This window comes from Lutra lutra, chromosome 3, assembly GCF_902655055.1.
Source record: "Lutra lutra chromosome 3, mLutLut1.2, whole genome shotgun sequence".
NCBI classification, from domain to species: Eukaryota; Metazoa; Chordata; class Mammalia; order Carnivora; family Mustelidae; genus Lutra; species Lutra lutra.
The window spans coordinates 39,876,100-39,889,393 of record NC_062280.1 but is presented as its reverse complement, the minus strand read 5'-3'; the positions used below and the strand labels follow the sequence as shown (position 1 = coordinate 39,889,393).

General features: G+C 43.8%; 1 protein-coding gene across 7 annotated transcripts in view; it reads left to right on the top strand.

The window, feature by feature from the left end:
- The first annotated feature begins 1,236 nt into the window (after positions 1–1,236).
- The window catches only part of LOC125095193 (proline-rich protein 36-like), a 39,406-nt gene continuing 27,348 nt past the window's right edge, over positions 1,237–13,294 (top strand). Inside the window, exons 1-3 of one of the 7 annotated variants that reach the window (XR_007125817.1) lie at positions 1,237–1,599; positions 8,915–9,038; positions 10,030–10,125. Coding sequence is in view for 4 of the 7 variants with exons in the window: in XM_047721318.1 (XP_047577274.1) it covers positions 12,934–13,052 (119 nt within the window). In the remaining 3 variants the exon portion in view is untranslated. The other 6 variants (XM_047721318.1, XM_047721319.1, XM_047721320.1 and 3 more) reach the window with 6 other exon arrangements.

Below are 13,294 nucleotides of genomic sequence, written 5' to 3'. Positions count from 1 at the left end.
CCCCGCTGCCCAGAGAGCCCAACGCGGGGCTCGATCCCATCATGACCTGAGTCGAAGGCAGAGGCTTTAACCCACTGAGCCACCCAGGCGCCCCTAGTTTGACCTATTTCTTTACCTTAAAACATCCTTGCACTCCAGAGTTAAAACCTACTGTCAATATATTTTTTTTAACTACACTGCTTGATTCAATTTGCTCAAACTACTAATATTTTATTTGAACCTTGCATCTTTATGCATGTGAAATGGGCTTCTGCTGTCTTTTGAGTTGTCATTGATTGGGTTTACTTCGGTAAGTCCTTAGTGAGGTACCAAATCTGAAATATATAGGCAAATTGTTTTTCTTGTTATCCTTCCTTCCAGTTTAGGACTTTCTGAAGCTAGGACCAGCCCTCCCGACTCCCAACATACACACATATCCCAAGGCGCCCATACAATCCCAGTATGGGGATAATTCCTAGTATTTCGATCCTGCTACCGGGCTTACCGGTACTAAGGGTGATTGAAAGAGCACATTAATGATGGTTTTAGCTCAAAGAAATATTATTTAGTAATTGAGGATGTCGGTCAATAGCTGTGAGGCTCCCTCTCTGTGAGCCTCAATTTCCTTACACGGAAAACGAAATCATTAAAACATCTAAGACAAGTTTAGAGACGTGCATAAAATGTGTGGAAAGCAACAATGCCTGAGACAACACAGGTGCTAACGACTCCGGCTAGCACCATCCCCGCTGTCACTGCTTCCGCGACAGCGGCAGACGCGGGCGGGCGGCGAGGGCGCGGTGTCCACGGTCAGCAGCCCGACCCCCTAAGCCCTACTGCCGGGTCCTGGTCTCTGCTCTGCCCCGCGTTAGAAGGCCCGTGCCTCCCTCGCGGCTGAAAATGACAGGAATCTCACCCGCCCCACTGAGCGGGTGGCGGCCCAACCGCGTTCACCGACGCGAATGCCGGGAACCTATCTAGCCTCGCTCACAAGCCCGCGATGAGTGGCTGCTTTTATGACTGTTATTTACTTTCTCCGGGCCCAGCAACAAAGGTATGCCGACACAAGTGGCCGCCCGACAAGTTCCCGAAGTTATGGAAGAGAGCTGCACCAGCACGCCTGCCAACCCCGGCCAAACTCCGTACGCGGCGCGAGAAACGAGACAAGTCGACTAAAATGTCCGCCCTGTGCGCAGGCGTAGCACTGGCGGCCCCGGCTCGAGGCCCCGCCCCCAAGCTCGCGCTTGTCCGTTCCCTCCTTGGGTTTGAAGCTCGGGATTGGCCCAGAGGCGTTTCCGGCTGGAGTCACGAAGGCTCCGGCTCCTTCCGGAGTGTGTGTGTCCAACGGGCCTCAGTCGCCAGTCGCGGTTGGGAGGGCGCTGTAAACGCCTTGGCGCCTGCGGGCTGCTGCGGGCAGCACTGGCAGAGTGCGGTGGCTCTGGGTGGGCGGGGCCGTACACCCGCGGTCCTCTCTCCAGGCGGGCCGAGGCTGTGCTAACGGGTTACTTTGAGAAGTGGCGGTTCTAGGTTCTGGTGTGAGACTCATTATTTGGGCAGTGTATTTGGATGGCTCAGAAATGGGCGCCGCTCCACTTAACCCCGAGTTCTCAGTCTGGAAAGGTAAAGACACTTGAATTGTAGGTAGTGATCTTTTACCCGTAAGGGGTTTTATTTTGGATATGTGTGCTTTCCTTTGAGCTGCTGGTAGTGGAATCAATTTTTTAAAAAATCTCGAAATTATTTGAAAACGCGTGTTGAAGGGAACAGAATGAGAGGGAAAGGGAGGAAGTCTTGGAAGCTTGCCTAATACCTGGAGGATTTATAGACCGTGGCAAAAGGCAAGGTATGGGGCATCTGACCTACAAATAGATGCCAAAAATAACTTTTTTCTATGCATTTTGATATTCACTAGTGTGAGTAAAAGATTCCAAATGAAAATAACTTTAGGGTGAGGTTTGCCATGTTTATGACAAATAGAAACTTATTCCAGATACTAGAGGAAAATACGCATAGCGTGGAATGTTGAAGGCCCTGTGATGACCCCAATGTGGTGTTCACTTTAAGCAGGGAAAAGGTCCAGGTGAACTGAAGAAAATGAGTCTCTTTTTTAAAAAAAAAAATTATTTATTTGACAGAGATCGCAAGTAGGCAGAAAGGCAGGCAGTGAGAGAGGGGGAAGCAGGCTCCAGGGGGAAGCAGGCTCCTTGTGGAGCAGAGAGCCCCATTGCCTCAGAAAATGAGTCTTTTTCCAAAGTAGATAAAGATGGGGAAGATGAGACCCTGTAAGAGGACTGTGACTGTAGAGATGAGGTAATTGTGTATATACAGTGCAGAGCAGAATGACTTACTAATGTCAACAACCAAAATCCAGAGTAAAACAATTGAAGGGGGGTGCCTGGGTGGCTTAGTGGGTTAGGCCTCTGCCTTCAGCTCAGGTCATGGTCCCAGGGCCCTGGGATTGAGCCCCGCATCGGGCTCTCTGCTCCGCAGGGAGCCTGCTTCCTCCTCTAGCTCTGCTTGCCTCTCTGCCTGCTTGTGATCTCTGTCTGTCAAATGAATAAAATATTAAAAAACAAAACAAAACAGTTGAACTGCCTTGTTTAATCTGAAAAGTGGTATTGTGAACACTTTCTGACTTACTTTCACAAGTCCACCCTACCTAGACTCAATATCAAATTCTGACCCAGTCATTTTTAGGGGGAAAAAAATTGCAGACCACTCCCATGAACATAGATGCAAAAATTCCAAATGGAATGGTGGCAAATTAAATACCAGTGTCAACTGAAAAGAAGAGTACATTGTGAGAAGTGATGTTTGTTTTGGGGGAATGCAGAAGTATTTTGTGTTTGAAAAGTGATATTGGTTGCCCAGAAGCACGGGTTTGATAGAAAATCTCTTGATTCTTAAAATTGCTTCATTAAATTCCATTAGTTTGTGTGCCCGCCAGACATCTGTGTTTCCAGATTTATTTTTTGGATAAATATTTAGGTCCCTACTATGTTCTCTGTTTCTGGTTGGGAGCCTCTGTGTGAGTATTGAATATGGATATGTTTAAGTTGACTCCTAAAAGAATTGAGGTGGATGAGTGGGTACACAGCCCATGGTAATAGGTGACAGAGAAGGGATTGTTAGGGCCAATTTAATGGTAGAACCTATTTAACTATTAGGGCCTGCTTAGCCAGAACAACTCCATATTGCCTAGGTAGCCATATTGTTGTTTACATCCACTGGCTTCATTCCAGGAATAAACGCCCCTGTAGTTCCTGGTATGGTTCCGGGTATCGATTCCGGGAATAAATGCCTTAACAATAGAAGTCACGTACCTTGGGTCTACGGTTATGCCCTATAAAACCAGCCTGTGAGATCGGGAGGAGGTCGCTCTCTTCGGAGGTGGCCCTGGCTGGTCAGTCTGACTTCTAATGCTTGGCATAGAATAAGGCTTTGCGTAACTTTCACTTGCCTCAGCCTCGTTCCTTTGTAACGGACCCCAACAGGATTATACAGGGTTTTGCTGAATCCAAAGCCCCTACCCCTTCCTGATTCATTTTTTTGTACCCCCCCCCCCCGCACACACACCCCTGCCACCGCCCCCAAGCAACTTATTTTGAAAGACAGGCAGCCACTTGTATAATAGAAACTTTATTCAACCCTATTCAGGCTAGTAGTTGTTTTAATCAATCAAAAGTAAATTATCCGTACATACCTTTTGATTTTAATGTAAAACATGTCAAATGTGGGGGTGCTTGGGTAGCTCAGTTGGTTAAACGTCTGCCTTCAGCTCAGGGCGTGATACCGGGGTCCTGGGATGGAGTGCCGAGTTGGAGGACTGCTTTGCTCTCTCTTGCTGTCAAATAAATAAAAATCCTAAAAAAAAAAAATGTTAAATGTGTATTCACTTATGAATATTTTGATGTGGGGCTAAGGCCTTGTTTTTGACTTTGGATTCAGTGTTGGAATAGTTTGTCTCCCAGTACAAAGTACTCCCATAAGTGCAGCTTCTGTAATTTGAAGTTTGTTTCTTTTTTTCTTTTTAAGTTTTTATTTAGGGAGTCTCTGCATCCAACGTGGGGCTGAACTCAAAACCCCGAGATCAAGAGTTGTATTCTTTTCCACCTGAGCCAGACAGGCACCCCAAAGTTTTGTTTCTTTAAAGCAAAGCAAAACCTTAAAAACTGCTAGTAAAGCAATTTCAATACTCTTACATTTTTACCATTTTTTTTCCATCCTTTTATGGTTGCTCACCCACACCTAATTTACTACTGTGTGTGTGTTTTAAGATTTTTATTTATTTGACAGAGAGAAATCACAAGCAGGCAGAGAGGCAGGCAGAGAGAGGGAAGCAGGCTCCCCACTGAGCAGAGAGCCGGATGCGGGGCTTGATCCCAGGACCCTGAGATCATGACCTGAGCTGAAGGCGGAGGCATAACACACTGAGCCACCCAGGGGCCCCTTAAGTTTCATCAAATAGGTCTGAAGCATTCAATGTTGTTTTCAGAGATTCAGTAACTTACTTTTTGCATTGATCTGATTGGTTCATATGATTTTATTATGTAATCGAAACTGCAACTATGACAGCCAAATATGGGTTTGGAACAAACACAATTGATGCTTATTGGGGATGTAATTTAGCCTATGACAACAGACATGACCAGGTGTTCTGTGAGTACCATAGAGGAGCCTGCTAGCCACACCTGCTTGGTATTTCGTGGACCTCAAGTTAGTAAGTCCTGTTTGGAATGGAGACTGTCATTTAATCTAGCCATAGATCTAGGTTCGTATGATTTGGTTAAGTAGACATAGTTAGACACAGTTAAGAGAACATCTATCGTTTTGTGATGTTTACTATACACTGCATTAGCTTATGTAGCAATAAGCCAGAAAATTCTTGGTGAATGCAACTTTTGCTTTGGAACCCAGACTCTTATTCTTGGAAGAAAACAGGAGTGGTCACGTTATATCCTCCCTAGGCTGATATGCATGTGATGTGGTTCTGGACTGTTCCTAGTGGTCACCCTTGGTCATTCCCTTTAAAAGTGTGATTGATTGATTTTTTTATTTTATTTTATTTTTTATTTATTTGACAGAGAGATCACAAGCAGGCAGAGAGGCAGGCAGAGAGAGAGGAGGAAGCAGGCTCCCCGAGAGAGCAGAGAGCCTGATGCGGGGCTCGATCCCAGGACTCCGAGATCATGACCCGAGCCGAAGGCAGCGGCTTAACCCACTGAGCCACCCAGGCACCCCTGATTGATTTTTTTAAAAGATTTTATTTATTTATTTGTCAGAGAGAGCACAAGCAGGGGGAGCTGCAGCTAGAGGAAGAAGCAGGTTCCTTGCTGACCAAGGAATCCAAAGCAGGACTTGATCCCAGGACCCTGAGATCATGACCTGAGCCAAAGGCAGACGCTTAATGGACTGAGCCACCCAGGCATTCCTAAAGTGTGATTCCTATAACGGTTTTCTCTGATCAGTGCAGCATATAGAAGTATGCTCACAGTTAGATGAACTTTTAGGTTATTCAGACCCCAAAGTTGGCTGATTGAAATTATTTCGTTAAAACCCTTATCTCTTCGGATGCCTGGCTGGCTCAGTTGGAAAAGCATGCTACTCTTTTTTTTTTTTTTTTAATTTTATTTACTTGACAGAGAGAGATCACAAGTAGGCAGAGAGGCAGGCAGAGAGAGAGAGGAGAAAGCAGGCTCCCCGCGGAGCAGAGAGCCCGATGTGGGGTTTGATCCCAGGACCCTGAGGCGATGACCTGAGCTGAAGGCAGATGCTTAACCCACTGAGCCACCCAGGTGCCCCAGATTAGGGCCTACTCTAATGAGCCCATTTTAACTTAATTACTTCTTTAAAAGCCTGTCTCCAAGTACAGTAACATTCTTAGATACTGAGGATTAAGACTTTGACATACAGATTTTAGTGGAATATAGTTCAGCTCATAACACCAGTAATGCCTTCCCACTGTTGTGACATTGTTCCTAGTTAACACTGGCAAGGTGAAGACATTTGTTTTATGTATTACCCATAGTTCTTAATTTTGTCCTTCTGTGTATGGTGAGAAATCATTCAATGCTTTGCTAAAATTTTAATCTTTAAAAAAAAAGAGATTGATTTATTTGAGAGAGAGAGTACATGTGCTTGCACGTGAGTGTGGGGGGAGGGGCAGATGGAGAGAGAGAAAAACTCAAGCAGATTCCATGCTGAGTTTAGAGCCCAATGCAGGGTTTGACCTCATGGTCCTGAGATCATGACCTCAGTCAAAACCAAGAGTCAGGTGCTTAACTGACTGTGCCACCCAGGCGCCCCTAACATTTTTATCTTTAGTTTTATAGTACCATACCCAGTTATCAGTAGCTGTGGGTTGGAATTGATGGTGCAATTAGGAAGCATGAGGCCCAATCTTTGAGGCTTGGCTCTCACTCTTCCTCTGTATGTTCCAGGTGCCTGTTGTGGGGGGCTGTTCACTTTGTGTTTATTTGTATGTGAAGAGTTGGCACTCTAGGGGTGCCTGGTGGCCAGTTGGTGGAGCACGTGACTCTTGATCTCAGGGTTGTGATTTCAACCCCCACGGTAGGTGTAGAGATTACTTAAAAATAAAATCTTAGGGACGCCTGGGCGACTCAGTTGGTTAAGCAGCTGCCTTCGGCTCAGGTCATAATCCCAGCGTCGCGGGATTGAGTCCCACATCGGGCTCCTTGCTCGGCAGGGAGCCTGCTTCTCCCTCTGCCTCTGCCTGCCATTCTGTCTGCCTGTGCTCGCTCTCTCTCCCTCTCTCTCTGACAAATAAATGAATAAAATCTAAAAAAAAAAAAAAAATCTTAAAAACAAAAGCAAACAAACCGAAAAACAAAACAAAGAGTTGGCACTCTTAGTGGCATGTGGAACCACGCAAACAGTAGTTGACTTGGTATATTTTCCTAGGCTAGTAGTTTGGAAACTTCTAGAAACCTAGTTCCTTCCCTCTAAAGGATTTGATAGCTCTAAGTGTAGTCTAGGATTTTTTTTTCTTTTCTTTTTTTTTTCTTTTTCTTTTCCTGTTTCTTTAGACAAGTTTGCCAGGTGGTTCTGGGAGCTCTCTTACTACACGCTGAGAAACTCGTCTCCGAGAGCTCAGCGTAGATGCTGGCACAAGTGCATGACTGAATCGTGTACTTGCTGACTGTACAGCATGGTGGTAACCTCGTGGGCTCAGGCATTGAGTAGGTACAATATTTGGGACACAGTAAAAGCCCAAGTGGAAAACTAGGGGATTTTTTACTGCAGTTTGGCATTACACAACGCCAGAATTTCAGTGGAATTTTCTTTTAGTGACATTGTTTCTGAACTGTTTGAGTTCTTTTTTTTTTCTTTCTTTTTTAAAATTTTACTTTCTTATATGGCTGCTGGTGGCAAATATAGGTCCTGTATCACTTCTTCTTTTTTGCCCAGTTGCATTTTCTCTTTCTCACTTCTTTTGTATCAGAAGAGTATTTCCTGGGTGTGAGCGTATTTTATAGTACTCAGACCGTCTTGGTAAAAACAAAAAGATAATAATAATAGTAAACATTCATTGAGCACTCATTTTACCGGGCATTGTTCTTTGTTCCTTATTTAGATGAATTCATGGAATCTGTTAAGACAGCCCTCAGTGGTATTTATTTATTTATTTATTTAAGATTTTTATTTATTTATTTGACAGAGAGAGATCACAAGTAGGCAGGCAGGCAGAGAGAGAGGAAGGGAAGCAGGCTTCCCGCTGAGCAGAGAGCCCGACGCGGGGCTCGATCCTAGGACCCCGGGATCATGACCCGAGCAGAAGGCAGAGGCCCAACCCACTGAGCCACCCAGGCCCCGCAAGACAGCCCTCAGTGGTAATTATTGACATTATCCCCATTTCATGAAGGAGAATATTTAGGCACAGAGAAGTTAAGTGATGTGCCCGATATCACACAGAAAATGGCAGAGCTAGAATTTGAGCCCAGCACTTTGGGCTCAGAGCCTCTGCCACAGCTTTTGTCAGTTGTGTTACTTTTGTGTTAACTGTATTTTATAATATTGTTGCAATTTCAGTAAATAGGATTTCCATTTGCATTAAAAAGTCTTCTCCTAATAGCTCCTAACAAAGTCTTCTCCTAATTGTTGTGGGGGACCATCAAGTGGATTGCGGCTTCGTAACAGCAATAGTTTGCTAACACATTCTTTTTTTTTTTTTTTAAGATTTTATTTATTTATTTGACAGACAGAGATCACAAGTAGGCACAGAGGCAGGCAGAGAGGGGGGTGGGGGAAGCAGGCTCCCTGCTGAGCAGAGAGCCTGATGAGGGGCTTGGTCCCACAATCCCAGGACTCTGGGACCATGACCTGAGCTGAAGGCAGAGGCTTTAACCCACTGAGACACCCAGGCGCCCCTTGCTAACACATTCTTCATTAGGAGTGGTATTTTTGTTCCAGTTCACACATGCAGATGGCTCTTTCTTCAAACAAAAATTCCAAACCTTATAATTTCAAGCTTCATTTTCTATAGCTTTTAGTTAAATTCAGTCAGTTGCTGAACAGAAAAATGATAAGGATTTCAGTAGGTGAATTAGCACTGACTCTTAGTCCTTGCTCTAGAACAGGGTTTCTTGATTTTGGTGCTATTGACACCAAATAATTCTTTCTTGTGGGGGACCATCAAATGGATTGCGGCTACGTAACAGCAGGCCTGAATTCTACCCATGTCATTCTAGAAGCACTCTCTAGCCCTTCTCAGACTTGCTCAGGAGTGAGAACCACTCCTCCTCTCTGGTTCCTTTATGGCATTTGTGTTGCTGGTTGCTGGAGCCTTGGTTTTAAATTGTGAATGACTCACCATTGATTTCCACTTTCACATCTAGTAAGACTAGCCAACCCGAAGTCATGTGCTTTTTGATCTTACCTAGGAGTTTTTTTTCCCTTTTCTTTTACATCTCTGTAGGAAGTTCGGGTTTGTGAATTTTAAATTTGCTGATGACCAGGGAAGAGCCTTGAGACTTAGTGAGACAAACGTCCTTGGGTATGAAATTAAATTAAGAAAACCAAAAAGAAAGGATGTGAGAAAGGTATGCAAACAAGTTAATTTGTTGATAGATACCTGTATATCTAGCCAACTTTGGGTCAGGAATGAGTCTCGGATTCTTACTCGTGCAAGTAGTCTGTTACCATTGGGTCACTTCCTTGCACAGCGCAAACTTTGTGTGCATTACTCTCACCCTCTGTGCTCGAGCTGCATGGCTCACCTCCCCTGTCATAATGTTCTTTGTCTCCAGGACTCATTCCCTGGCTACCTGCAGCCCATCCATAGAATCTCAGTTTAAGGGTCACTTCCTCAGGATCAGAAAAATTTTCCCTTACTTCCAGACTAGGTTAAGTCATTTTGGGGTGGGGGAAGGGTGCTTGGGGGAACTTTTTTTTTTGAGAGAGAGAGAGTGTGTATGTGAGCATGGAGGGGCAGAGGGAGAAGGAGAGAAAGAATCTTTAAACAGGCTCCACGCTGAGCGTGGAGCCCAACATGGGGCTCAGTCCCACAACTCTGAGATCAGGACCTGAGCTGAAATAAAGAGTTGGATGTTTAATCGACTGAGCCACCCAGGTGCCCCTCTTCTTCTTTTTTTAAACTTTATTTATTTATTTTAAGTAATCTCTCCACCCACCATGGAGTTCAAACTCACTACCTGGAGATCAAGAGTCTCATGTTCATCTACCTGAGCCAGCCAGGTGCCCCTAGCTTAAGTCTTTACTGGGTGTTCTCCTTTCCCTTTTTACTTTTCCTTCTTGGCACTCACCAGAGTTTGTAATTATATGACTATTTGCTTAATAGGCTTTCCCCCCAACAAGACCACTTTCCTGACAGTTGAGGCCAAGTCTGTATTTTCGTAGAGCATGTAGCACGGACCCTCGCCCTGATATATGTTGAAAGATTTGTTAAATGAAGGAATATGTATTGCTTTTGACACCTTCAATTCCTGGAGAAGTATTTTTTCTCCTTTAGAGAACTTTAGATACTTCATTAGATCTGAACTTGGACTAAAAATACTCTTTTGTGTTATGTAGATCAGAATGTCAAAACACTTTTCAAGAACCTGCCTGACAAAGTCACTCAACATGAGTTAAAAGAAGTGTTTAAGGATGCCTTTCAAGTCAGATTGGTGAGCAAGGATGGGACGAGTAAAAGTGTGTTTTGTACCTATATTGAAAAAGAATACATTTCTACTGGATTCAGACATAACAGAATTTCATTACATTCTCCTTAACTGCTTAAGGAAAGAAAAGAAAAGAAAAGAAAAGAAAAGAAAAGAAAAAAGAACCAACAACCCAGGAAAAATAGTGGCAAATTATAAACAGGTAGGTCACAGAAAAGGAATTTTCTTTTGAACTTAAGATACTTATCCTCACTCATACTAAAAGAATTATAAATTAAAATGCAATTTTAATTAATTTATTTAGATGTAACATTTTACCTATTAGATACTAACAATCAAAAAGTTATTCCACAGTATCGAAGAGGGTTGGAGAAACTGGCATGCTTGGACATTGTTGGTGGAAGGGAAATTGCTGAAGTCTCTGTGAAGATGAGTTAGTATCTATCAGTTGTGTTGCTTGTACCATTTTATGGGACAGTTCGAATCCTAAGAATTTATCCCACAGATAGACAAGTGTGACATAATATATTACAGAGTTGGCTGATGCAAAATTAGAATTAGCCTGAATATCTATCAATAGAAAACTGGCTAAAATTTTCTGGTAGGTCCAAAAGACATTATACCATGCATTTGTAAAAAGAAGTGAGACATGGGGCGCCTGGGTGGCTCAGTGGGTTGGGCTGCTGCCTTCGGCTCAGGTCATGATCTCAGGGTCCTGGGATCGAGCCCCGCGTTGGGCTCTCTGCTCAGCAGGGAGCCTGCTTCCTCTTCTCTCTCTGCCTGCCTCTCTGCCTACTTGTGATTTCTGTCGGATAAATAAATAAAATCTTTAAAAAAAAAAAAAAAGAAGTGAGACATCACTTTGTGTGCTGATGGGAAATAAACTCCAATATAAAGGCAAAATATAGGGCGCCTGGGTGGCTCAGTGGGTTAAGCCGCCATCTTCGGCTCAGGTCATGATCTCAGGGTCCTGGGATCGAGTCCCACATCGGGCTCTCTGCTCAGCAGGGAGCCTGCTTCCCTCTCTCTCTTTCTCTCTCTCTGCCTGCCTCTCCGTCTACTTGTGATCTCTCTCTGTCAAATAAATAAATAAAATCTTTAAAAATAAATAAATAAAGGCAAAATATAGAACAGTGTGTATATGATATTCTCTTTTTTATGTAAAAACATAATGGAGGACAAACCTACACAAAAATGAACTCAAAATAGATCAAAGACCTAAATGTAAGAGCTGAAACAAAACTATGGTGAAAACACAGGAGTAAATCCTTGTGATCTTAGATTAGGGTATCATGCAGGCAATAAAAGATTGACAAGTTGGGCTTTATCAAAATTAAAAACATTTGTACTTCAAAGGACACTACACAAAAATCAAAACAACTCTGCAGACTGGGAAAAAATACGGCAAATTGTGTATCCGATGAGAGCCTTGGATTCGGAATATGTGAAGAACTCTCACAGCTCAGTCATAAGACTACCCAATTGAAAAATGGGCAAAAAGCTTGAATGGGCATTGCTCCAAACAAAGTATATGAATGGCCAATAAGAACATGAAAAGATGCTCCAGGAGTTGGTAAGGAAATGCAAGTCAAAACCATGATGTGATTCCCACTTCCCACCCATCAGAGTGGCTGATGATGAGAGAGGCAGACAATAGCATGTGTTGGCAAGGTGAAGGGGACATTGGAACCCACATTCGTTGCCAGTGGGAATGTAAAACAAAATAGTGCAGTTGCTGGGGAAAACGGTTCAGCAGTTTCTCAAAGTGTTAAACAGAGAGTCGCCATATGGTGTGGCAATTCTACTATTCGGTGTGAACGTAATGAAAACCTATAGCCACTTGCTTCTACACATGTTCAGATCACCTTCATTCGTAATAGCTGAAAAGTGGAAACAACTCCAAATGTCCACCAGCTGATGGATGGATAAATAAAATGTGTCATTTCCACACAAGGTGACATTATCCTGCCATAAAAAGGAATGATGGACTGACACATGCTACATCTTGGATGGGTCTGGAAAACATCAGGCCAAGTGAAAGAAGGCAGGCACAAAGGATTGCATATTCATGTGATCCCATTTATCCGAAATGTCCAGAATGGGCAAGTAGCATGGTAGTTGGGCCGGGCCCTGGGAATGAGTTGGAGGGAATGAGGAGGGACTGCTGATGGATACTTTGGGAGAGGATAAAAATATTCTAAAATTAGATCATGGTGATGATTATAGAATGCTATAAACATACTAGAAATCATTATATACTTTGTTATAATTTTGTTTAAAGATTTCATTTTTAAGTAATCGCCACACCCAGTGTGGGACTTGAATTCGCAACCCTGAGATCAAGAGTTACATGCTGGGGTGCCTGGGTGGCTCAGTGGGTTAAAGCCTCTGCCTTCAGCTCGGGTCATGATCCCAGGGTCCTGGGATGGAGCACCGCATCGGGCTCTCTGCTCAGCAGGGAGCCTGCTTCCCCCCTCTCTCTCTGCCTGCCTCTCTGCCTACTTGTGATCTCTGTCTGTCAAAAAAATAAATAAAATCTTAAAAAAAAAAAAAAAGAGTTACATGCTCCACCGACTGAGCCAGCCAGGCGTCCCTTACTATACACGTTAACCAGATGCATTTTATGATATGTAAAGTACATCTCAGGCAAGCTTTGAAAGGTAGAGTGTGTATGTGTGTACATTTATATGTATGGCGTGTTGCCTGTAAGGATAGAAATTGGGCAGAAGGCACGTACACTTTACCGTATTCTTTTCTCCCTTTTGCAGTTTGAATCCTGCATGTGTGTCACTAATTCAGAAGATGAAAGGACTAAATGTTGACTCTTCGTTCTTCTCTCCCCCACACCATCTCCACAACTGCAGGATTGCATATGTTGATTTCAAGTCACAGGCTGATGCAGAAAGAGCCTTGGACTAGAAACAAGGAACAGAGGTCAGTGGGCTTGCCATAGTTCTGGGCCACGCTGGAGAGAAAAGCCAAGGCCAAGAAGGGAGGGGGGAGACGCACAGCACATAGAGAAGTAAGGGATGTTAACGTGCTGTAGACTGAGGCTTGCCAGGGTTGTCAGCAGGGTCCCCCAGAGAGGGGCTTACAGGGGGAGAGGGACACTTCCATACAATGTCTCCCTGTATCAAAAATGTGTAAGTCATCCTCCTATCAAGCAAATGAGTAGT